The sequence below is a fragment of the Ursus arctos genome, unplaced genomic scaffold, assembly GCF_023065955.2.
Source record: "Ursus arctos isolate Adak ecotype North America unplaced genomic scaffold, UrsArc2.0 scaffold_28, whole genome shotgun sequence".
Lineage (NCBI taxonomy): Eukaryota > Metazoa > Chordata > Mammalia > Carnivora > Ursidae > Ursus > Ursus arctos.
In genome coordinates, this window is record NW_026622963.1 from 363,805 (window position 1) to 388,371 (window position 24,567).

Genomic DNA, 24,567 nt, shown 5'->3' on the forward strand with positions numbered 1-24,567 from the left:
AGCCATTGAAATAAGATAGTAAGTAAATGAGATCATTGGTGTAAGTATTGGAAAAGAAGAAAAAGTTTTTTGTTTTCAAATTATAGAATGTGCAGAAAGTTCAGGGAGAGTTCAGTAGAGAACAACTAGAATTAATAAAAAAAATCTGAAATGGTGATATATGATAAATATACAAATACTAATAGCTTTCTCTTTATGAGCGATCATCAGTCAAAAATAGAAATGACCAAAGAAACAAAAAATAAACATTCAACATAATGATAAAAACTATAAACTAGGTGTAGAAATAAATGTATTAAGACAAGCAAAGCTGTAGATCCTTTGTGAAGAAAATCTGGTATTATAAGCAGTCCTTCCTCCCCCCACATTTTTACCTTCAAAATTTTTTTGCTAAGATTTATTTATTTGAGAGAGCGAGTGAGCGAGAGAAAGCATGCATGTGAGTAGGGGGAGGGCCACAGGGAGAAGGAGAGAGAGAACCTTAAGCAGACTCCTTGCTGAGCGCAGAGCCGCATGGGGGGCTTGATCTCACCAACATTAGATCATGACCTGGACCCAAATCAAGAGTCAGACGCTTAACCAATTGCCCAGGCACCCCTTAGCTTCGAAATTTTTACTTGAGAGTCTAATTTATATGATGTCCCGTGAACATAATGGGAACAGCATCTGAAAAAATCAGAATAGCAGATGTTTTGGCTCTTATGCAATAAATAAATATTCATTGAGCACCTACTCTGTGCTGGGAACCTAGTTTTTAATGCCATCAGTCTCCAAAATAATGCACTTGAAGGGGTGGAAAGAAAATATAGAACTTCTATCAAAAGCTTATTTTTATTTTTATTTGAGAGCAAGAGCACAAATGGGTAGGGGCAGAGGGAGAGAGAAAGCAGACTCCCCACTGAGCGGGGAGCCTGATGGGGTGCTTGATCCCAGGACCCTGAGCTCATGACCTGAGCTGAAATCAAGAGTCAGACACTTAACCAACTGAGCCACCCTGGGACCCCTAAAAGTTTTTACAAAAAAGGAATGTTTTGGCCAATAATATACCTGCTGCCTGTGAGTGTTTTGATTAGGTGGTGATGTGTCATGAACTATGCACAGAATGTCCTGAATCAGAGCTTCCCTTGTCAAGTCCTCACCCTTGTTCATTTTGCAGTATATTGCAGTCTGCCTAGTTACATGGATTTACATAGTTTGTCCAAGTCAACCCTCCTCAAATGGATACACTATTTAAAAGATTTTTACCAAAGAGGGGGTCCTGGTTAGCTCAGTGGGTGGAGCATGCAATTCTTGATTTTGGGATTGTGAGTTTGAACCCCATGTTGGTCATGGAGCCTACTCAATTAAAAAGGGGTGCCTCAAAAAATTAAAAAGGGGCTCAGTTAACCATCTGACTCTTGATCTTGGCGGAGGTCTTGATCTCAGGGCCATGAGTTCAAGGCCAGTGTTGGGCTCTATGCTAGGCATGGATCCTACTTAAAAAAAAAAAAAAATTTTTTTTTTTTAAATATAAAACATTTTTACCAAACAAATCCTATAAGATAAAAAATAAGAACACAAATCCTGGTGAACAAGAAAAGGGCAGACTGACAGGCTTTCCTACTCTGAGCTTATTAAACACATGACAAGATAAAAATATTGGCTATCTAATAACACAGACTTGTCAGATTTGATAAGTTGGACAAAAAGCTCAAGCTACAAGAAGTTTGAATTTATATCTCTTATGATTAATGTCAAATCTCACCCTATACTTTGAGATATTTGTTAAATCATAGCGTTAAATCATGTCCTGCTATTCAGGACATTTTCAAATAGTTTATTTCACCGCTAGCTTATTCTTTTAAGAGGTTTCTTTTTTTATACTATACACATTAATTTAGATTTCCTTATATATGAAGTCTCATATAGAAACACTTATAAATATGTTGGGGGTGGTGGATGCTCAGTTTTGTGGTTTACTTTTTTTTTTTTTTAAAGATTTTATTTATTTATTTAACAGAGATAGAGACAGCCAGCGAGAGAGGGAACACAAGCAGGGGGAGTGGGAGAGGAAGAAGCAGGCTCATAGCGGCGGAGCCTGATGTGGGGCTCGATCCCACAACGCCGGGATCACGCCCTGAGCCGAAGGCAAATGCTTAACCACTGTGCCACCCAGGCACCCCAAATAAAGAAAATCTTAAAAAAAAAAAAAAAAAAGACTAATCTTCACAGGTTTTAGAAGTAAAGATACCAGTCCCCCTCCTACCTTGCTTTTTTATATCCTGTTTCTTTGACATCACTAAATATGTTGTCTGATATTATTTCAAGTGTTATTTTTTTGTCTTAAATGTTTAATTACCTTTTCTTAAACAATTCTTTGTTTTTTCTAAATACATAAGTGAACCTTTTCCTTATCTGACAAGTAGTCTATTAGAAGTAGAGGTCATCTTTACTTGAAGAATCATCTAAAATCACTAAACAAAAACTTTTTTTTTTTTTTTTTTAAGATTTTGCTTATTTATTAGAGAGTGTGTGTGAGCACAAGCAGGGGGAACAGCAGTCAGAGGGAGAGGGAGAAGCAATCTCCCCACTGAGCAAGAAGCCGGACATGGGACTTGATCCCAGTGACCCGACCCGAAGGCAGATGCTTAACCAGCTGAGCCACCCAGGCGCCCCTAAACAAAAACTTTAAGTGTAAATTTAATAACCTAAAATTTAGTTGTATAATATAGGTAGTTCTTGACTTTTGTTTGTTAGACGCATGAAGTCCTACGTGTATGAGGAGATGCTAAACCCTGGACCTCCTCTCCTAGGGAAGTACTAATCAGGTTATCTGAACTCTGACCAGCTTCCTCTTACCACAGTGTTTCAGTGACAGCAGTACACAAAGAAGTAAGGAGGAATACAGCTCTTTATAATATTATTTCAACTACATTTTGGGAACCAGGTATATTTTCACCATACAACATTTAACTATAACATTTTATAACATTTATTTCAAAATGGGAAATGCAGTCCAAGTTTCAGAGGACTAATCTACAAGCTTTTGAAACCCAACCTACAAGTTAAGTTCTGTTTTGTACTAATCTTATTCTGACGTAATCCTCTTGAAGGGAAAGAGTGACTGTGTTTTTTTTTTCAGGTGTTAGAGGTGAGTATAATTCTGACTTATTGGCTTCAACACAGTTGTAAACCAGGGAGAGATTTTTAGAACTTGTTTACTTTAAATCCTTCTCTTTACCTGGGACTTTTTAATTCCAGTATTAGTGGGATAGTTTCCAGTTTGAAAGCAGTGTCTCAGCTAAGACTAAGGCAAGCAGACAACATTTAAATTCTCATTTATATTCGACTTTCCTGCTTATTTTCTTTTGACCACTTGGCCCAAGAAGAAGAAGAAATCAAAAGGGATTGCGGGCAGCTAGAGAAGCCTGTGCTGTGAGGCAGCTCTTGGTTAGACAAAGGAAGGAAACTAACATTTATTGATCTCTACCACACTCCAGGCACTCTTAGAAGTTTTGGCCCATAGAAGTAGGTGCTTTCCTTTTAACGTTATCGTCGTCATCAAATAATACTTGCATGGTGTGGTAAATTAGGAGTATAAAAGTTATAAACTTAGAAATAAGTGTCTTTCTTAGTGACTGCAAGAGAACCTAAAATTGGCTCTTGAGAAATACAGACAATTCTTTTTTCTTTTTTTAAAGATTTTATTTATTTACCTGACAGAGCACAAGCAGGGAGCAGCAGGCAGAGGGAGAGGGTGACTCTCTTCTCAGTGAGGAGCTGGATGTGGGGGGCTTGATCCTAGGACCCTGAGATCATGACCTGAGCTGAAGGCAGATCCTTAACTGACTGAGCCACCGCCCAGATGCCCCAGAGAAATAGGGACAGTTGTGAAAACATTAACAATTTTTTTTAAACCAGTGAAAACTAACCCAGCCAAAACAAAATTGATTTCTTATAGCTCAGTAAAGTTAACTTTGTTACCCCTTTTTGATATTGGGTAGTATTGTAGAATATTAGAGCAGATATGTCCTAGATACCCTTAGATTGCCAGGGCTATCCAACAGAAATAATAAAAGTCATATATGTAATTTTAAATTATCTAATAGTCATATTAAAAAAGCAAAAAGAAAAGAATTAATTTTAATTGTATATTTTGTTTAACCCATCTGTTCAGATACCATCATGTCAACATGTAATCAATATAAAATTATTAGTGATTGTTTGTGTTCTAAATCCAGTGTATATTTTATACTTACAGCACGTTTCCATTCAGATACTAAACTTTCATTAGAAATGCTTGACTTGTATTTACATTCATAAAAATTGCAGTTAAAAAAGTAGATTCTAAAAACTATTAGAAGTTTTCCAGTGAATGAAGTACAAAAAACATTTTTCTTTAATATTTGCATCTATACTGACAAAACTGACTCATCTTTTTAGAACAGCTGATTTGACTCTGAAGCAAAAGCGTTATCAGTTACAAAACTACCATCTAAGTAAATCTAACTCTTAAAACAATTCAGTATTATCAACATTGAATTCAAAGGGACACTATATAAACTGAAAATCGACTCCATGTGTATCCATATCAACAACATGCTCTTCAGTTTTTGTCAGATTTTATGGCCAATTTACACAATGCTATTACAATTAAAATTGTCTGCATATTCATGTTGAAAAATGTATAAAATCATTATTGATTTGTGTTATGAAAAGTTTAAATTTAATATACGTTCTTGTACCTGTCTAGCCAGGTCACAAATAAGCTTTTTCTTTCCTTGGATCTTTAAATTGAGCTCATTCATTTGCCCTGTGATATAGGAGGAAAAACATAAATCATACTTGGATATTTTCTATTTGTTGAATATTAGCAGGTGTTCTTTCATTTCAAGAAAATCTTGAATTAGAGGGGTGCCTGGCTAGCTCATTTGGAGGAATGTGCAACTCTTGATCTTGGGGTCGTGTGTTGGAGCCCCCCATTGGATGTAGAGATTACTTATAAAATACTTAAAAGATACTTTAAAAAAAATGAGGGGTGCCTGGGTGGCTCAGTCAGCTGAGCAGCCAGCTCCTGATTTTGGCTCATGATTTCAGCTCAGGGCATGATCTCAGGGTCCTGGGATCCAGCCCCATGTCAGGCTCCATGCTCAGTGGGGAGTCTGCTCAAGGATTTTCTTTCTCCCTCTCCCCCTACCCCCATGCACGCTTATGCTCTCTCTCTCTCTCTAAAATAAATAAATCTTTAAAAAAGGAAAAAAAAGAAAAATCTTGAATTAGAGTTAATATTACAGTAAATCTTTAATACTCTTCCATGACTCAAACTGAAGCAGTGAACATTAGCAAAGAACTTTTCTAACAATATTAAAAATCATTTAATTCATGATCACGAATTATTATCATGGTCATTAAATTCATTATCTTCTGTTTTTTTAATAACAGTTTCATAAACTGGTGGTTCATAGCATTTATACATATATACTGAACAATTTTAATAACTTCATGATACAGTCTATTTCAGAACACAAATATTTTCAATATGTATCACACAGTGAAATAAATATAATAATAGGGAAATCTAGTAAATCCAGATTTTGGATCTCACATAGCTGGCCCATTGTGCCTTTTTTTTTTTTTTTTTTAAGATTTTATTTATTTATTTGAGACAGCACAAGCGGGGGAGAGGGAGAAGGAGACTATCCGCTGAGCAGGGAGCCTGATTCAAGGCTCAGTCCCAGCACCCTGGGATCGGAACCTGAGGCGAAGGCAGACACTTAACCGACTGACCCACCCAGGCTCCCCCGTTGTCTCTCTTGATAGAAACTTTTTCCTATTTAGCTGAAAGTGACAGATGTAAAAGATTAAAAAATATAATATCTACAACTTGAAATTGATTTGTAAAGTTAGAAGTTGTTTGAGACAAAACATACCCAGAATGTTAATTGGTCATTATCTCTTGTGAAACTCATTTAAAGCTAAAAATAAAAGTACCTGCAGTTTTTCAAATGTTGAATTGATTGATCTTTAATATTATTAGAAAAGTCTTTTATTCACTGACACTTACTTCGTGGGTCAATTTAAGATCTTTCATGTTTTGTAAAATATCTTTTTTAATCTTTTCCTCAGATTTTAAAACCTAATTCCCTTAACTGAAATGATAATTAAATTTTTTATCTTTCCATCTAAGAATGGTTATCTTTCTTGAGCAAGAATCCCAGCCATTTTATAGTTGGCCAAAATTATAAGCTCAGATCCTTTAATAATCACGGAGACATTTTTTTCTTATATGTCTAATTCTAATTTCATTAGCTACTTTGTTTTTTGACTGTTGAGAGGCAGCTTCTTACTAAATGGATATGCATTTGCTGAAGATGACACTTACTATCTTAAAACTTCTTTCAGGGGCACCTGGGTGGCGCAGTCGTTAGGTGTCTGCCTTCGGCTCAGGGCGTGATCCCGGAGTTCTGGGATCGAGCCCCACATTGGGCTCCTCTGCTAGGAGCCTGCTTCCTCCTCTCCCCCCTGCTTGTGTTCCCTCTCTTGCTGGTTGTCTCTCTCTGTCAAATAAATAAATAAAATCTTAAAAAAACAAAAAATAAAAAACTTCTTTTATACAATTTACTCATTTTTCTCTGCTATAGCAAATTGTAATTGCCATCCTTTTTAAAATTTGTGATATACCTTCACTTGATACTGCCTCGTTAGTGTGCCTTCATTTGAAATTAAGATTTTTTTCATTCTTAATTTTTTTAAAAATGTAATGACTTTTTTTTTTTTTAAGATTTATTTATATGACAGAGAATCAGTGAGAGAGGGAACACAAGCAGGGGGAGCAGGAGAGGGAGAAGCAGGCTCCCCGCTGAGCAGAGAGCCTGATGCTGATGCCAGGGCTCAATCCCAGGACCCTGGGATCATGACCCAAGTGGAATGCAGACGCTTACCAACTGAGCCACCGAGGCGCCCCTCATTCTTAATTTTTAAACTAGAAAAATAATTTGCTTTATAATTAAAATAAGATTGCAGCTTAACTTCCTGTTACTATTTACATAGATATCACTGTAAGTCTGCTGTCTGCATAAAATATTCAAATAAACACATCATAGTGCTACATTGTTGCATAGAAAAATAACCATCTGTTGACATAAGCTAGATTGGTGATATGCTCATGAAATACTAGGAATGACACGTGCACCCATCATGTGCACTGCGGTACATCTTAGGTGATGTAATAATAAAAGTGAAATACAGTTTTGTCAAAACCATGATATTGTGTTTGGTGGAAAAGTATTTTTTATTGCTTTAGTTGTTAAGTGAAATTTTGTATCACTTAGAATGCTTTAAAAATTAAAATTCAATTCTTAAGTGACGTCAGCCACATTAGCACAGCTCTAGAGTCTAGAGCAACTTACTTACTTTAATGATATAAGTTCAGAGAGATGAAGCGACTAGATCCCAGTAAGCCAGATTAGTTTAGAATGGAGCACAACCATAAATAAATCTATATTTCAGTATGTGAAAATTGTTACTCAAATGTTATTTTATATCCTAGGCTAAATCCATAGCACACCAAAAAGAATTACTTTATTATTTATTTATTTATTTATTTATTTAGAGAGAGTGAGCAGCGGGGGTGGGGGTGAAGGAGAGAATCTCAAGCAGGCTCAACGCCCAGCATGGAGCCTGAGGAGGAGCTCTATCTCACAACTCTCAGATCATGACCTAAGCTGAAATCAAGAGTCAAATGCTTAACCTACTAGCCACCCAGGTGCCCCCAAAAGAATTACTTTAATAAGAAAAAAAAAAAACAGTTATTTAATTTAACTGGAAACAGTTTGTTTAAACAAAGGAACAACTTTTTTTGTGGAAGTTCGGGGGTTCATTTTTCAATTAGATATTATGGCATACTGTAAATATGTGAAAGGTGATCTGAATTTGCTCTTAGACTTCATTCCCCAGATGAACACTAGCATTTAGCCTTGTTTTTTAAATACTGAGTCTTGTTTTATCTGTAATACGTGCATAAATTTATGCAAACCTAAAATGAAAATGTTGAGGAATTAGAGTAGCAGCATAATTTTCCTCTTCAGTGAATGCTTAAACTTCTTGGAGGAACCAGGTGCCTTAAGTCTAAATTTACAGAGTAGACCTTACTCTCTTTGCATTATGCTGAAAAGCAAGGAATTAAACCTTTTCACTCATTTAATGTTTTACATATTTATCATAAAACTGATAAAGAATTATTCTCCAGCAATAAAGAATTATTCTCCTTCCATTGCTGGTACTTTAATCATAGAGAAACAGTCCAGGGCGTAAATGGTAGCTTTTGCTATTTGTGAAAATGTCAGGAACCTTGGAGAATACCTTAGAGACTCTTGATTGACAGCATAGATGTTCAGTTAATGGGGGAGGGGTGTTAAATAATTACATATATATTACTGTTTTGAAGTTTTCAAAAGCATTGACTTGAAATTTTAACTTCTGTAAATAAAAGACCTTAGGAATCTTTTCTTTGGCATGTTTTATATGGCAGCATTACTAATGGCAGCATTACTGTCCTTATTCTTTGGTAGTTATAATAAGTGATTTTATACAAAGCTGCTATTCAAAAGAATATATGGGTACTAGTTTGTTAAGTTGTTTTTGTTAAAATTGGCCTTATTCCAGGAAAAAATTGAACGCTAATGTAGAAGGTGAGTTTATTACATGTGAGTCCTGTTCCTGTATTTGCTTATTGACTTGCTAGCACACACACACACACACACACACACACTCACAAAATATCAGTTTTAAAGAACACCTTAAGTATCTTTATTCAAAGCAGTTATCAGTTTCCTAAGAGATGTAGCCACTGTTTTATACTTTTGTTTTCTAGCACCTCAGAATGAAGATTGTTCTTCTCAACCATCTGAATTCAGTTTATTTTAATTAAATTGTTTTAAATGTATAGCTTTATTTTTAGTTAGGTTTTTTCCCCTTAAATTCAACTGTCCCTATATGTTAATTACCTTTTCCCTGCTCTTCATTTAAGTCTCCTCTCCCCACAAATTCCTTGTTATTTTGAGCTGGGACGTATCACCTGAAAGCTTTAGGCTTAATGCTATGTGAATCGACTTGGTGCTTTTTATTTTCCGTATATTATGCACCACTAAAAAGAATGTAACACATGTAGCAGCTTATTTTGTTTTTGAAGGAGGAATTGAAGAGCTTTTGAGTAAAAATGTGAAAAGAAGCTAGTGTTCATTGCCTACGTGGCTTTTTTAAAAGGCTCTTAAAAAACATTCCATTGTGGATTCCAAGTCCTCTTTATACTTAACCACCGACAGTAACTGCCTGCAGAGTCATGTGATCATCTTGGCAGCTGCCAGGCCTTTTAGTGATTTCATTACTGTGGTTTCCTTAAGCTCTTTGCACACATTGATTAATATTTTTCTTGCAGTTATCGCTGTGATGATTTTGTGGTTAATGACACCAAGCTGGGACTGGTACAGAAAGTCAGAGAACACTTACAGAACTTGGAAAAGTAAGTAATAGGCCTTGGGGAAGGAAGGGTATAGAATAGGGTTGAGGGGTCTTTGCAAATTTCTGAGTGGGAGTTTTGTTAATGAGTTCCATAACTTCATCACGTTTTCAGTGTGATTGAAATGTTAATAAAGTAAACTTTGGATATCTGAAACTGTGCCCATAGTTAATGGTCATAGCTTAGCATTGATTTCTATTACTGTTTATCATAAATCTTGGACAAGAGTCCAAGAGCCTTTTTTTTTTCTTTTTCGAGTTATTGCCCACCAATTTATAAGCTAGTCAGTTGATTTGCCAGGGAAATTTTGGAGGTGTAAGAAAAGGGCATAAAATGATAGAAAATCATTATAGAGTTACCTTTGATATTAGAAAATCCTTGTCAGGCATGTTTTATGAGGTCTTCTCAGAAGCACTAAAATTTATGCATTATTTTTAAGGGAAATTAGGTTTTATTATATTATTGTCTACTTTGCATCTATAGGATAACACAAGATCCCCGTTTCTTCTTTTCCTCTTTTGTTAGGGACTAGTGTCACTTGAAATTACAGTAGATTGTGAAATGCTTTGTCATCATTAAGAAATTTAAGTACTTATGTGAATAGAATTTCTTTTGCTATAGCCAGATAGGTTATTCAGATAAAACTCACTGAACCCAAAGTTGAAGCAATAAACAGAAATCCAAAAAGTGATGCCTTTGAAGCTGCAGTGGATGGAAGCACTGCCCTGGAATGACTGCTGACTGCAGTGAAGTTTGTGTAAATCACCCCTGATCGTCAGGTGCCATCTAATTTATTTTGACAGTTGATGTTAAAAACTATTGTGAGAACATACCAAAAAAGGAGGAGTTCTTAGCAAACTTAAAGGCAATAGAATATTTTTAAATCATATATTGAGAGGAAATAGCCTAAGTGCTTTGAGTGAAACACTGTCTAGTTTTCGTTAACCCAAGTCTTTATGCATGTCTTGTTGACTAAATAGATTATAAAGCTGATGAGGGAAGAAGGATGGATTTCTTTAAAATCTAAACTAGATAAAACACTTTGAATTAAAGTACTTTTTGGCTTGTTATCTTTTGGCTTCTCTCTTTTTTCAAAGTGCTTCTTCCCTTCTTGTAATCCGAAATAGAGCAGCAGAAGCCCTATCTAGGATTAGAGACAGAGGTATAGATACACAGACCCCAAATATTTTTGTCTGAAATTGTCATAATTAACAAGAGGAAGATTCCTACAATAATTATGTATTGTCACTCTTTAGTGTGGTGATGTCATTGTGAAGATCATAATTGACTTGATTTTTTATCACAGACATTGGGTAGCCACCAGAATATTTTTTCTGCCACTTATAGTTTTCTCTAAGAAAAGACCACCATCTCAATCCCAAATAAATATATCAGAACTAAGTCAAAGGGAAAAGAGGACATTCAAGAATGTGCATGCATTTATGTAGTTATCAGATCTTTTATTTCCATTGACCCCTTCATCAGGTAAACGTTGTCAGAGTTCCTTGTCTATACTCCGCTTGGTCCCACTGAAAAATCTACCTTGCAGTCCTCCACCTATGTTGAAAAACATGGCCTCGGTTCATTTTTCTGTTCTTCAAATGTGGGCTTTAGTGTGTAGTGGACACCGCAGTTTCAAAACTGTGATTGTATTTGTGTTTTACTTAACTTTAGACTATTCTGCATATCCTCTAGAAATGCACCATGCAAAAGAGCTTCCTGAAGTGAAGAGAGTGTTGTATAGTCTGCCCTGTCCTACGTGGTAGCCCCTAGTCTTATGCAGAGCACTTGAAAAGTGGCTTGCATGACTGAGGAACTGAATTTTAAATTTTACGTAAGTTTAGTTAATTTAAATTTATATATCCACATGTAGTAAGTGGCTACCTTATTAGTGTGGATCTGGTGAATTCTGCCATTTTGAGAATTGCTGAGGGCAAAATTTTAATAACTTATATTTTAAAAAGCTGAATCCTTTATATAGGTTAAAACTGAAAGTTATCTGTTAGGCACTGTCGCGAAGTAGTGTGTGTGTACATATATATATAGTGCTTCTGATTCAACCCCTTTACGTACAGAAGTGTGAAGGAATAACTTGACACTAATATATGGAATCGGTCCCTTCTTACTTTGTAGTCACTGGTGCTCTGAGAGGGGTGTACCTACAGTTCTGAGGACATGTTGCCTAAGAATATTTTTAGTTTTGAAGTAACTAACTGCCACTAGATCTGATGCTCCAAAGATACTATAGCTCATGTGAAAATTAAATAATCATGCGTTTACTTTGGACCACCCTGGTACTTTTTCGAAGATGGAAAAGAATTGGCAGACTTTAAGTCTGTGTTGTTCAAATGTGGGCTTTAGTCTGTAGTGGGAACTACAGTTTTTGATAGTTTTTAACGTATTAATAGTAAAAAATGATAATTTTTACTTCTTTTAGATTAGGTCTCCTGATACATTATAATTTTAAAGTGACCCTTTGAAAGTTAGAATTATTTTCTGATAAAATTTAAGCAAAATATCTCTTTCATCAAGAAAAATTTTGAAATATTTTAATTCAGAATACCCATGCTAATTAGAATTTGTTTCAGAATATCCTTTGTAGCATAGCCGAATCAAATTAATTTATACGTATCTATGTGCCTATAATTTACTTTCCAGAAATTCAGATTATATCATAATCTGCTACAACAAATGAGCAAAACAGGATATCTTTATCAGAATTAAGAAAGAAGTAGCATAGCATTTGAGACTTAGTGTTAAATCTCAGAATAATCACATCAGATGAGGGTTTTCCTTTTGATGTGAGGAATGGGTCTTCTCATTTTTGAAGCTTCACATTCGATTAGGCAGATAGAGTGGTAGTGGAGAGGGATTGTCTCACTGACTACAGCTACCTGGCCAGCTTTTCGGAGCGGTGCCAGGTGGTAGATGCTTGCAGCCCACCTTGCTAGAGGAGTGGTGGGGATTGCCAAGGAAAGTGGAACTCCTCACTGACTTCGAATACTTGTGGCCCACAGTGGGCATAACAGGTCACTTCTTGGCTTTTCTAAGCAGCCAGGCAGGGCTCTATACCCCAGACACTTAGAACAGCGATGTTTTATTTTTTAACCTGCTGTCTAGAATGTTTGTGTTAATGTCTTTTTGGCTATCTGTTTGTGTTTTAATAGCTCAGCTTTCACAGCTGACAGGCATAGGAAAAGAAAACTTTTGGAAAACTCATCACTAAACAGCAAGCTATTAAAAGTAAATGTAAGTAATTAAGATATATACAAATCTAAGAATTGGTTGAGATCTAGTCACTGTTTTATTACAACTCTAACATTAATGTTGCTCCTTATAAACTTTCATAAATGTATGCCTTGGATTTGGGATATTTTACAAAATGTTTGCCACTTGTACTAACGATTCTTGATGTGACTAAATACTCCAGTGAGTCCATCTTTCAGTGCCTCCCTTCCATCAGGATTACTGCTGTGTTCCTGTGCCTTAGCAAGTGTTCGTTCTTAAAGCCTATCCATGTGTCTGATTACTCTGTTTTTAAGGATCCCAAAGATCTTTGCTTTCTTCTGTTAAAGGTTCTAGGTGCAAATTCTGTGGGTCTGAAGTTTTGATGAGTTTTATTTCTTAGGACTTCATTAATATAATTTCACCACGAAAGAATATGCTTCCTCATTCTGGTAACCATCTGTTCCCAGGTGTATGAGCCATTAATAAATTAATAAAATTTAAAGATCACTGAATAGTTTTAAATACATCAGTAATTTTGCCCTGCATGTGCCTTTCTGCTGGCATGCTAGTTACATTTAGACATGCACTTACTTAATGAGAGTGTTAGGATTTTGTGAAAGAGAGCTGAAGTGCTCTCTGGCCATCCGTCTGAGTTATGGGGAGAGATGCTTTGGGTTACATTGGTAGATTCATTCCCTAGGTATAGTATTCAGATGTTACGGTGCATTTGTAGAGCTAATTAGAAAATCGAGCCTTGGTCTTCAAGGGAAATTCAGGTAGTTTTTAAAGATTGATATCCCATTGCTAGGAAAATATGTGTTGGTCATTTATGCATGGCTTAGAGTTAAAGGTTTGGGGATGAATATTTCAGGTATATATATTTATATTTTTTCAATTTGTAGTGTTTTTTATTTTTCAAAGATTTTGTTTATTTATTAGAGAGAGAGCGCACAAGCAGGGGGAACAGCAGACAGAGGGAGAGGGAGAAGCAGGCTTACCAAGCAGGGAGCCCAACATGGGGCTTGATCCCAGGACCCTGGGATCATGACCTGAGCCGAAGGCAGACATAGGACTGAGTCACCCAGGCACCCCAACAATCTGTAGTAGTTTTAATAAAATCTTATGAAAGCATTGTCTTAAATTTCATTTATTTTAAGGATCTTCCTGGGTTTTGAATTGTGTATTCCCTGGTTTTCATTAATGCTGATTTCCTCATAAGCTTCCATGAGGTACTGTTTTGTAGGACAGTCCCAGAATCAGAAACAGGCTTCTAAAAATATCTGGGCACTTACACAGAAAGTAGAATGAGAGTTTGAAATATTCATTGGACAAGAAAGGATCAATTCCGAATTGGCTTAATGCTAGAGTTCAAATATAGGCCTTTGTTTTGATGTCTGAAACATCCTTCTCTTGGTATTACTGATGGCCTTTTCTTGTCCCATTTTGCAGGGTAGCACCACCGCCATCTGTGCCACAGGCCTCCGGAATTTGGGGAACACATGTTTCATGAATGCCATCCTTCAGTCACTCAGGTACTGTTAAAGTCAGAGCTTAAGATGCTACTGTTAGTTTCTAGTGAAATGGTTAGGAGGAAAGGCTCTGGGTTCATGTTCTGTCTCTGCCACTAACTCTGGTCAAGTTCCCTGTGCCTTAGTTTCCTCATCAGTAAAATTAGGGATAATAGTTCTGCCTCATAGGATGGTTGGGAAGATTAAATAATTGCTATAAAGGGCTTAGAACAGTGCCTAGCAGTAAATAATTGTTAGTTGTTATTATTTATCTCCTATTGCTTCTTGAATAAACTAGAGCAGAGGTCAGCAAACTTCTTCATTAAATGGCCACACAGTAAGTATTTTAGTCTCTGCATACCCCACACAGTCTGTCTCCTGTCTTCTCCTCCTCCCCTGCCCTCCACCTCTACCCTTTTTAAACAACTCTAGAAATGTAGAAACTGACTGGCCCAGGACCAGATTTGGTCTGTGGGCTGTAGTATGCAGACCCCTGGACTACAGGGAACTTTGTTCAGAGAATTTAATCTAATCATCAGTTAAGTCTTAAATATGGTCATAAGATTGGGTGTTAAGAAGATCTTTGAAATGTAAGATAAGTAGTAAGTATAAAATACCCAACAAGGCTGACCTCAGTTATGTAGAAGAAACTATTTTGAAAGTCATGTACTTGTAGATTTTAATGTGGCATCAAAGGCCAGAATAAATTCTCTTCCCAAGGCCACCTTGCAAATAAGGAGCAGAAGTCATGCTTGATCCCTCCTTGAAGGTACCACCTCTTGGTTATCTACTCTTGTTCAAATAAGAAATTCAAGTCACTCCTGAACTCTCCTTATTACTCTGTACTGTGTATCTAAACAGTATGGTTGGTTTCATGGTTTGTTTTTATTTGAGGAAATTATTGAATACCTGGAAACAGGCACTGTAAAAAGAAAGAAATGGTGACAACCTTTGGGGGAGGGGAATTGAGGATTTTAAAAAAGATTTTTTTTTTTTTTAAGTTTTATTTATTTAAGTAATCTCTGCACCCAATGTGGGCCTTGAACTCACAACCTCAAGATTAAGAGTCATATGCTCTTCCAACTGAGCCAGCTGGGTGCCCCAGAATTCAGGATTTTTTGAACAGATTTTGCTTTAAGCTCTTTGTTCATTTTTACAAAGTCATCTGTTAATACTGTTTTCTTAGAGTAAATGAGGAAACTTAATGAGGAAACTCAAAGCAATCTCTTGAGAAATTGAAAGATCACATTTTAAAAATTCACATGTAGGTTTTATAGAACTTTTTTTATAGTCCTAGTAAATTCTTTTCTTTTTTCTTTTCTTTCTTTTTTTTTTTTTTTTTTTTAATAATTTTCTTCCTTTCCTTTTAAAATAGTAACATTGAGCAGTTTTGCTGTTATTTCAAAGAACTGCCCGCTGTGGAGCTAAGGAATGGGAAAACAGCAGGAAGGCGAACATACCACACCAGGAGCCAAGGGGATAACAATGTGTGAGTTCTAAGAATATATCCTTTCTGGCTTTGAGCTACAAAACAAGTGACTCTTACTGGTGATTTCCATTGCATTATATCAGTTAATAGGCATGTGCATTTTAAAACACTCTTCTTCTAAAACCTGGGTTTAACTGTCTGGCTGATGATCTTAATAATTGTTGGAATTCTTTTTATTTCTATTTACCTAATAGGATAAATTTAGCTCTCTATGTATCAAGTCTTTGTGGATTTGAGCTCTAAAATTGACATCTGTATATGAAACAGTTCTAGGTGTAGACCAGCATGAGTATCTCTAGTCTTTTTGAGTTTATTTGTCTTCTAGTGTTAGATAAATCTGTTTTGGATAATAAAATTAATTTGTAGTCATCAAATTAATTATGGGGCATTGTAGCCAATTTTTAGTTGATATGGAGAGGGAAAAATTGACAAATGATTATGGAGAACCAATATGTATGCAAATTCAGTGCAGTCGTGCTCCACTGGGTGTTCAGAAGATCTGTATTATGATTGTAATGGGCAGATTTTTTTCATGTTTTAACATTACTAAAATAAGGCTCTGATTTATAATTTGTGTATGTATTTATGTGTGTGTGTGTGTGTATTTTTTTTTTTTTTTAAATAGAGCACACATATGCACAAGCTGGGGCGGGGAGGGGCAGAGGGAAAGAGAGAATCCCAAGTAGGCTCTGTGCCCAGCGTAGAACCTGACATGGGGCTCGATCTCATGACCCTAAGATCATGACTGAAACTAAGAGTCAGATGCTTAATCAACTGATCCAGGCGCCCCTAATTGGTATATATTTTAATGTAATGTTCTTTCTGCCTGCCTGTCCCCGCTCCCATACACCCCATCCCCACACATTCTGAAAAGCCATTTTATAATCTGACATGGTTCTGTCTAAGTGACTGAGGGAGATTAGGATAGAACATGTTAGAATAGTGTGCAGTATGGATAGAGCCAAAATACCAGGGAACTTTAAAGCCAGGCATTGGAGGAGGGCTGGAATCATACCACGACAATTGGTATCTTGGGAGTTTGCCGTAGTAGCAGCGTATAGGATGGACTGAAAAATGTCTGCATTCAAGGAGACGTAACACTTTGTAGTAGTTGGGTTGGAGGAGATAGCAGTAAATAAGGAAGAAGAAAACACATTTTCACAAAAGTTAAGAGAAGAATTAGTAGTACTTGATGCATTTAGTGTCATTTAGGGTTTACTTACAAACTGCAGAAATTGGCTCTGGCCATTTTAGGCAGAAAGAGAACTGAATGAAGATCTGTTGGTAAGCTGTTACTGGACGGGTGGAAAACCAGGTCTGGAATATAGATATTCAGGACCGTAGCCACTATGACCCCGTGGAGCTCTATCCCATAAGGATATCACTGCTTCTGTATTATCACTGACCGTAACAGCACACTGCCCACTGTGACACTGCAGTTCCTGTTACCAGCACCGTTGGGTTGGTGCGGGTGAATGCTGCTGTTGCTGCTGCCCCTGCACTCCAGACGATGCTCTTTGTCTCCAGAAAGGACTTGGCACTGCCCCAGCTTGGCATCACTAACTTCTGCTTCAGACAGGCAGAACCCAGGGCACGTATCTCAGCCCTGGCCGCAAGGGGGTTTGAGAACAAGTATCTGGCCTTTTCAACTTCCATAGTAGGAGGCAGTCTCTTACCAAGACTCTAAAGGTGGGGAATTCCTCAAATACAGGGAGAGGGTTCAGGTACTAGGAGGTAAAAAATATGATTTGTATCTCAGGGGCCTACTGGATGACAGGGGTTGAACAAGAAGTTATTGAGGTATCCATGAGTATGGTAGTTGTATTGAGAGATACAGATACTAAAGTTATTTGGAGATGTTTCAGTTTAGCTGGTTATTGGAGGGATTTCATTCTAGCTACATGCATAGAAAAACAAAATTAACAGTGACTTAAATTCCATTGTTTATTTTCTCATGTAAAATCTGGAGATTATCCATCTAGGGCTGTTTGCCACAATCATCAGGCTCCTTCTAGCTTTCTATTCCACCAACCCTAGTGTAGGGCTGTCATCCACATTGTTCAGAGTGGTGCTGGACTGCCACCATTTCGTCCTTCCAGCTAGAAGGAAGAAGGAAGGGGTTAATGAGGACTACTTTCTCTTTAAGGCAGTTTCTCAGAAGTTGAACACAAAGTTTTTTATTCCAGGAGTTCTTGTGCCAAGGAAAAATTGGAAGTTCTGTTCCTATGAGAGAAGAGGAGAATGGGTATTGGGGGATAGTAGAGAGAGTATAGAGAGCGGCTGTAGTACGCATTGAGTTTGAAGTGACAAGAGGACATCCAGGAGAAAATTCCTCTTGGAAACTGGAGAAACCTGACTAAAAGTGGTCATGAGAAAATCTGGCTTTCATATTTGGATTTGGGAGTCCTGGTATAGAGTTGAGTTGAAGCTTTGCGGCCAAGTGAACTGTCTGAGGCAGAGATGAGCAGATGGTCACACACTGAGGTCTGGGAAGTGTTCTTTGTGAGGGGCAAGAAGGAAAAGTGCAGGAAATGGAGAAAGAGATTCCGTTACTTGTTTTAAGTTTTTAAAAAATGTACATTTTAAAGTAATTTGGTTTGTAACTTACCTATTGCTTTATTGTACAAGTATGGCATTACTTTGGCACAAAGTTCACCATATGTTCAAAAACTAGTTTTGTGATTACTGCAATTTATGTGGGTTTTTGAAATGCTGTTACTTAACTGTCAGAATTAGTTTAGAAGAAACCAAATCCTTTTTATGTTTTCACTTTTTATTATGAATTTTTGACAGTTGGACATTATGCATTGAAACAGTAGCCTGTCACTAATGCAAGGGGTATCATCCCTTCTTCTTTTCCAGGTCATTGGTGGAAGAGTTTAGAAAGACACTCTGTGCTTTATGGCAAGGTAGCCAGACTGCATTTAGCCCAGAATCCTTATTTTATGTTGTTTGGAAGATTATGCCAAATTTTAGGTAAGTATTACTTAATGAAGGATATTTAAAATATTAATATTAGTCTTTCTGCTGTTCCTGGAATAATTTCCTATGAAGTGGTGGTATTCTAAATAATAAAGACTGGTTTTATTTTATTTTTTAATTTTAATTTTTTTTAAAGCAGGGGTGGGGGAGGAGGCCTTGGGGGAGGGGCAGAGAGAGAATCTTAAGCAGGCTCCACCCCCAGCGCAGAGTCTGATGTGGGGCTCCATCCCATGACCCTAAGATCATGACCTCAGCTGAAATCAAGAGTCAGATGCTTAGCCAACTCAGTTACCCAGGTGCCCCTTGTTTTGTTTTTAAAGAGAACAGCAGTTGGATCGTTTGACTAGACAAATGTGTGTGTTTAAATAATATATAGACATTAAAAATGCCTTTAACAAACAGGATATTTTGTTGTTCTAAAAACAAAGTAATATAAATCATTTATGTGCCTTTATAAATAATTTAGGAAAACCTACTGGACAAAATTCCATTGATTCTTTCAAAATTTTATGAAGATTAATTATAATCATATACCATCTTGTTATTTCAACTAAAAAAAAAAATCCAAATGTAATCTGTAGAAATCCGTGGTCTGAAATTCACTGTTCTGGGCTGGGTTCTGAAGTGAAGTCCATTGGGATTCAGTTTGCAAAAGGTAGCTGGGCCACGTCCTGATGTGGCTGTAGAGTCACTGTGTTTTCCTTGCTCTTTCTCTAGCATCACTTGAGGAGGGGAACAGCCTTGCTGTCAGAGGAATCTGCCTCTTCTCCTAGGTTAGTCCTCTCTGTAGGGATGCAGGTAACAGCAGATTTGAGGCACTGCAGGTGTTTGACAACAGCCTCTGCTACCTTCTGCTGATTTTGTCCTGAAGCAGGTCTGTGCTCTCGCTAGTCAGCATTTTGGCACCTAATGTACCTCTCTCTCCTTTTGAAAAAAACAAAAACACCCAGCATGCTGTATGTAGTAAGACTTAGTAGTTTTCTTGCTCTGTTGCCTAATAGTGGTTTAGATATAGTAGTAATACAGAAAAATATTAAAAGGTATATGACCTCAAAGAACTGGCATTTGTTGCCTTCCTCGAGAAGTCTAACCTTGAGGATCTGATGTGATTTACTGTTGTTGCCCCTGGTCTTTGTTTTGAAGGGAACCTCTTTTATATATCGTGACATTTAAATCTCCTCTCAGAAGAGAGTAATTTTGTAAGGATTTTAAAGTTTCTTGACTCTAGGAAAGGTGGAAATGACTGCTGAGTTATCACTAACCAGCTTTGGACTTAATATAGCATTTCTTTTTTTATAATTTTTTTTAAAGATTTTATTTATTTATTTGACAGAGATAGAGACAGACAGCGAGAGAGGGAACACAAGCAGGGGGAGTGGGAGAGGAAGAAGCAGGCTCACAGCGGAGGAGCCTGATGTGGGGCTTGATCCCAGAACGCTGGGATCACGCCCTGAGCCGAAGGCAGACGCTTAACGACTGCGCCACCCAGGCGCCCCTTAATATAGTATTTCTAATATAGTCTCCTAGTTAGACTCTAGATAGGGACTTAGTCTTTGTGTTTTATTATTATATAAAATTCGTTTCCATTTATTGAATGCTATGTGCCTAGCACTTCAGGCCTTTTATATCTGATCTTTGTGAAAAAACACAACCACAAAATTCCCATCAAGGTAGGAAGTGTTAGCTCCGTTTTAAAAAAAGACAAAACTGGGACAGAGGAGGAACTTTTTCAACCTTACACGTCTAGTAGGTGTTAGGGTCAGAGTTAGAATTGGTACAGGATGTGTCAGCAGCCATCAGTCCACATGCCTGAGTGTAGCCCACCGACTAACTTTATACTGTTCTGCTTGGTTCCCAGGGTGACTCAGGTCCTTTATTCTTAAGTGGGAGTTTAGAAACTGTTTGAAACTTCTATTCAATAGAGTTCTACTTTTCCTCAAAATCTGCCCACATCTCTGCCCTTTATATGAAGTTTCTATAGCCCAACTGTGAGCACGATGTAATTTTTAGCTGCTTAATTTTGCACATTCTGTATCCTTAGCAGTGAAAGGAAGACTCTTGGAGAAGGTGACCAAGTTGAGGAGTTTCTGGAGTGATTCCTAATTCACATGAACTCTTAGATTCCTTAGTGACTGATGGGAGTAGAATGCCTGTGTATTCTTAGCAGGGCTTTCTCTCAGTTCCACAGTAATTGAGGTCATTCCCCATTTTCTTGTAATCGACGGATTATTTTCTCTTGGTTAGATCTAGATCTTGAGATTATATCAAGGATAAAGCTTAAGTGTAAGGTCACTGCACAACAACCAGGGGTGAGGCAGGGAGATGTGGGGCTTTCTTCCTATAGCTGTTCCTCCTATTAGGTATGCAGGGTAAAGTTCCTATAACATGGCCTGTGTGAAAGTGCACTGAGTCTTGAACTATGTTTCTGTTACATTTATGATCACAAAATAAAATTTTAAAAGGGGTTAGGAAGCCCGTTTTCCTTGATTAACCTATGACAAAGTCTAGGGAGTTTAATCCCTTGGAATGAAATATGAGGACTCTGAAAACACACATGCATGTGGAAGTAGGAACAACTTTATTCATTAAGTAATGCAAACAAATATATACATATACATACCGTAAGTGTAATAACAGCTTTGGGGTATAGAAACCACGAAAACTATTCTTTCTTTTTTCCCCACTCAAACCAAAAGCCAGTTACCCGGAGGTAAACTTTTGCCAAAGTTTGACCTTTCCAACAGGCGTATCTACTTACCACACTTCTTACGGCTTCCTAGTACGCCCTGCTTTTCCTGTCCTTTTCCTTTTCAGGAAAGTAACTTAAAGTTTGTGGTTTTTTTAAAGGTTTTATTTATTTATTTGAGAGCGAGAGCATGCACTAGCAAGCAGAGGGGCAGAGGGAGAGGGGGGGAATCTCAAGCAGACTCCACACTGCACTTGGTGCCCTATGTGGGGACTGATCCCAGGACCCTGAGATCATGACTTGAGCCAAAACCAAGAATCAGATGCTTCACCGACTGAGCCACCCAGGTGCCACTAAGTTTATGTTTTTTAAATAGGTAAAATACGAATGACTGAGAATTTCAAAAGGTAAAGAAAGGATATACAGTGGAAGTTTTTTCTTTTACTTTATTTCCCAGCCATGCATTTTGCTTTCTAGAAGCAGCCATATTTACTAGATTTTTGTGTATCCTTTTGTTGATATTCTGTGTATATATTTATATATGTGTGTGTGTATAATTTTTAACATAAGTGGTAACATACTTTTTTTCCTACTTTGAGGTAATTCATACTAGTATCTAAAGAACTTTCTCCTTTCATTTTATGGCTGCGTAATATACTTTATGGTTGTATCATAAATTATGTATAGTCCCCTATCAGTGGTTTTATAGGTTGTTCCATACCTTTTGCTGTTCCAGACAGTGCTGCAGCGGAGAGTCTCATACATGCATATGCCCGGCTCTCAGAGAGCAATTGCTAGATCAAACATACGTGCTTCGGGGAGCCTGGCTGGATCAGTTGGTAGAGCATGAGACTCTTGATTTCAGGTACAGGAGTTTGAGCCCCACGTTGGGCATGGAGATTACTTTAAAAAAAAAAAAAAAAGATATTTGCTTTTAATTTTGATAGTCTTTTCTGCTGGCCCTTTTTTTTACTCTTAGCCTTTCTTAAGATGATTTTGTCTTACTGTCTCTGTATCTTTGTCATGTTTGTCCTATGGGATTTGCCTTGACCTCTGTCTCCTTCTTTAAGGTCCAACTTAACGCTAACTCTCTAGGAAAATCTCTTGATAATTCACATTGGGTCATGGTATTTATTCCCTTGCTTCTCGTATCATATATGTGCTATTTCTACTTCCACATAAACTTGATTTAATGTATTTGCCTTAACTTCCCAAGGAGTTTTCTTTAGTTTTGTTTTTATCAGTTCTTGTTGTAATTAATCTTTAAAAACGATGGGTGAATAAATGACTAAAACCTTCTTATTTCTACTAGCTATTCTACTTGGCTTTGTAGAAAACAAAAGATTATTGTGGACAACAAATGGGTCTCTGCATGTGATATCTTAATGATTTTTCTAGTTATGCTGTTGATATTTTATAATTAAGTATTCTTCTGTCTAGGAAGTTTGCTGTTGTATGTTTTTTGTGTGCTTGTAAACAAAAACAGTTATTTTTGTCAGTTTTCATTTTCTGGTGTTTTTGTGTTGGAGAAACTCAGCCATGGTTGGTGCCACAAAATGGAGAGGAATAGCTAAATTTAATTGATTTTGGTCTTATACACAAGTTGGACAAAGCAACAACTTAGAATTCTTTTGTGAATGTTAGAGATATTTTATTTTTTGGGGCACCTGGGTGGCACAGCGGTTAAGCGTCTGCCTTCGGCTCAGGGCGTGATCCCGGCGTTATGGGATCGAGCCCCACGTCAGGCTCCTCCGCTATGAGCCTGCTTCTTCCTCTCCCACTCCCCCTGCTTGTGTTCCCTCTCTCGCTGGCTGTCTCTATCTCTGTCAAATAAATAAATAAAATCTTTAAAAAAAAAAGATATTTTTTTCTTGACAATATTTTAAAAATAAGAACAGAGCCTAAAATTATAGTATGTCCTAGGTATTTTAGAAGTTTGTTCTAAAATGATGGAATTTGATTCTGTATAGGCATATCCTGTTCCTGATTGGCCTTTCCATCTTATATATTATGTACCAGAATGCAGAGAACAGTCAGTAACGCACAGGTGTATGCCACAGTTACGTGTGTTGGCATCATACAAGTACTTGCGTGTGCCTGTGTTCTGTGGTATCTGTTTCATTATTTGAAATGTCTGCTTTTCTCACGTAAGCACAGGTACAAATTAACATTTTCTGTCATCATTCTTTATTGGGACATTTCTTTGTAAGATTTGCTAAATATGGTTTGTTTCCTTGCGCCAAAAATTGTGAAGAAACACTTGCCCCTCTGTTTCTACACATTGTGCTTCAGCAGTGCCCCTCTTTCTTGGCCCCTTCGTTCAGAAGGGGTTCTTCATGATCTTTTGGGCTTTTATATTCTCATTGTGCTCTCCAACCATTATTTCTCACAGCATCTTTATGACACAGAGTTTCTGTAAACATTAAGGAGGAGGTAATCTCTTTACCCAAGGGTAGGAACAAGTTAAGATAAGGAACAGTATTAAAATTGGAACCACTGTTATTTCCCTGTCTTCTTTTCTCTCTTAATTCCGGTCTGTCACAGAGATACCAGTTCGTTCTTTATAAATCCATTTCCTCACTATTTCACTAGCACTTGTTTGGATGATATCACTGAGATAATTTGTATACAAAACATAAACATTGAACCTAAATGTGAGGAGTGTTTCCTTTTACATGATTACCAAGGAAGAGACCTAAGTTGACTACTAGTGAAATTTTGAAGCTCTGGATTGTATAATTGGGAAATAATTGAAAAGATAACTGAAGTTTGCTGAATTTAACTTACTAAATAGTATTTTTTAAAAGATTTTCAGATAAGTCAGTGAAACTATTACTTAAGTGTTTAAAAATAGAGTTGTAAATGTGTTTAGTCAGAATCAGAAAAGTTTCCTAGTCTGAGAAGAAGCTGACTTTGTGTTTTTTGGTAAAGATCACAAATTGAAACAGAAGCATACCTTTTTAAAACAGCTGAGTGTTCCATGATCTCATGTAAGTAAAAAATATATATATTTCTAATGGTAAAGGAAACTTGGAAAATTAATGTGTTTTGCTATAAGAAAAGAGAAACAAAAGAATCGTGTGGTGGAAACTTTCATGAATGTACATTAGGCAGATTGTTTTTTAAAAAGGGATGGATATGTGTTTGCTGAAAGTGCAAATCAACATAACTACAGTAC

The 24,567-nt window shown here is 36.9% G+C and overlaps 1 protein-coding gene and 1 long non-coding RNA gene across 11 annotated transcripts in view; one reads left to right on the forward strand and one right to left on the reverse strand.

Annotated features, from left to right (window-relative positions):
• Positions 1-24,567, forward strand: part of USP3 (ubiquitin specific peptidase 3) — a 98,962-nt gene that overhangs the window by 39,629 nt on the left and 34,766 nt on the right. For all 7 annotated transcript variants that reach the window (XM_026478258.4, XM_026478261.4, XM_026478257.4 and 4 more), the window contains 5 exons: positions 9,416-9,499; positions 12,664-12,745; positions 14,174-14,256; positions 15,608-15,721; positions 18,584-18,697. In XM_026478258.4, the coding sequence (XP_026334043.1) occupies positions 9,416-9,499; positions 12,664-12,745; positions 14,174-14,256; positions 15,608-15,721; positions 18,584-18,697 (477 nt within the window). The remainder of the gene's footprint in view (positions 1-9,415; positions 9,500-12,663; positions 12,746-14,173; positions 14,257-15,607; positions 15,722-18,583; positions 18,698-24,567) is intronic.
• LOC113240839 (uncharacterized) overlaps positions 17,647-24,567 on the reverse strand; it is a 40,990-nt gene continuing 34,069 nt past the window's right edge. For all 4 annotated transcript variants that reach the window (XR_008956090.1, XR_008956089.1, XR_008956091.1 and 1 more), the window contains 2 exons: positions 22,111-22,292; positions 17,647-17,820 (listed from right to left, as the gene is read on the reverse strand). This is a non-coding gene — a long non-coding RNA (uncharacterized LOC113240839). The remainder of the gene's footprint in view (positions 17,821-22,110; positions 22,293-24,567) is intronic.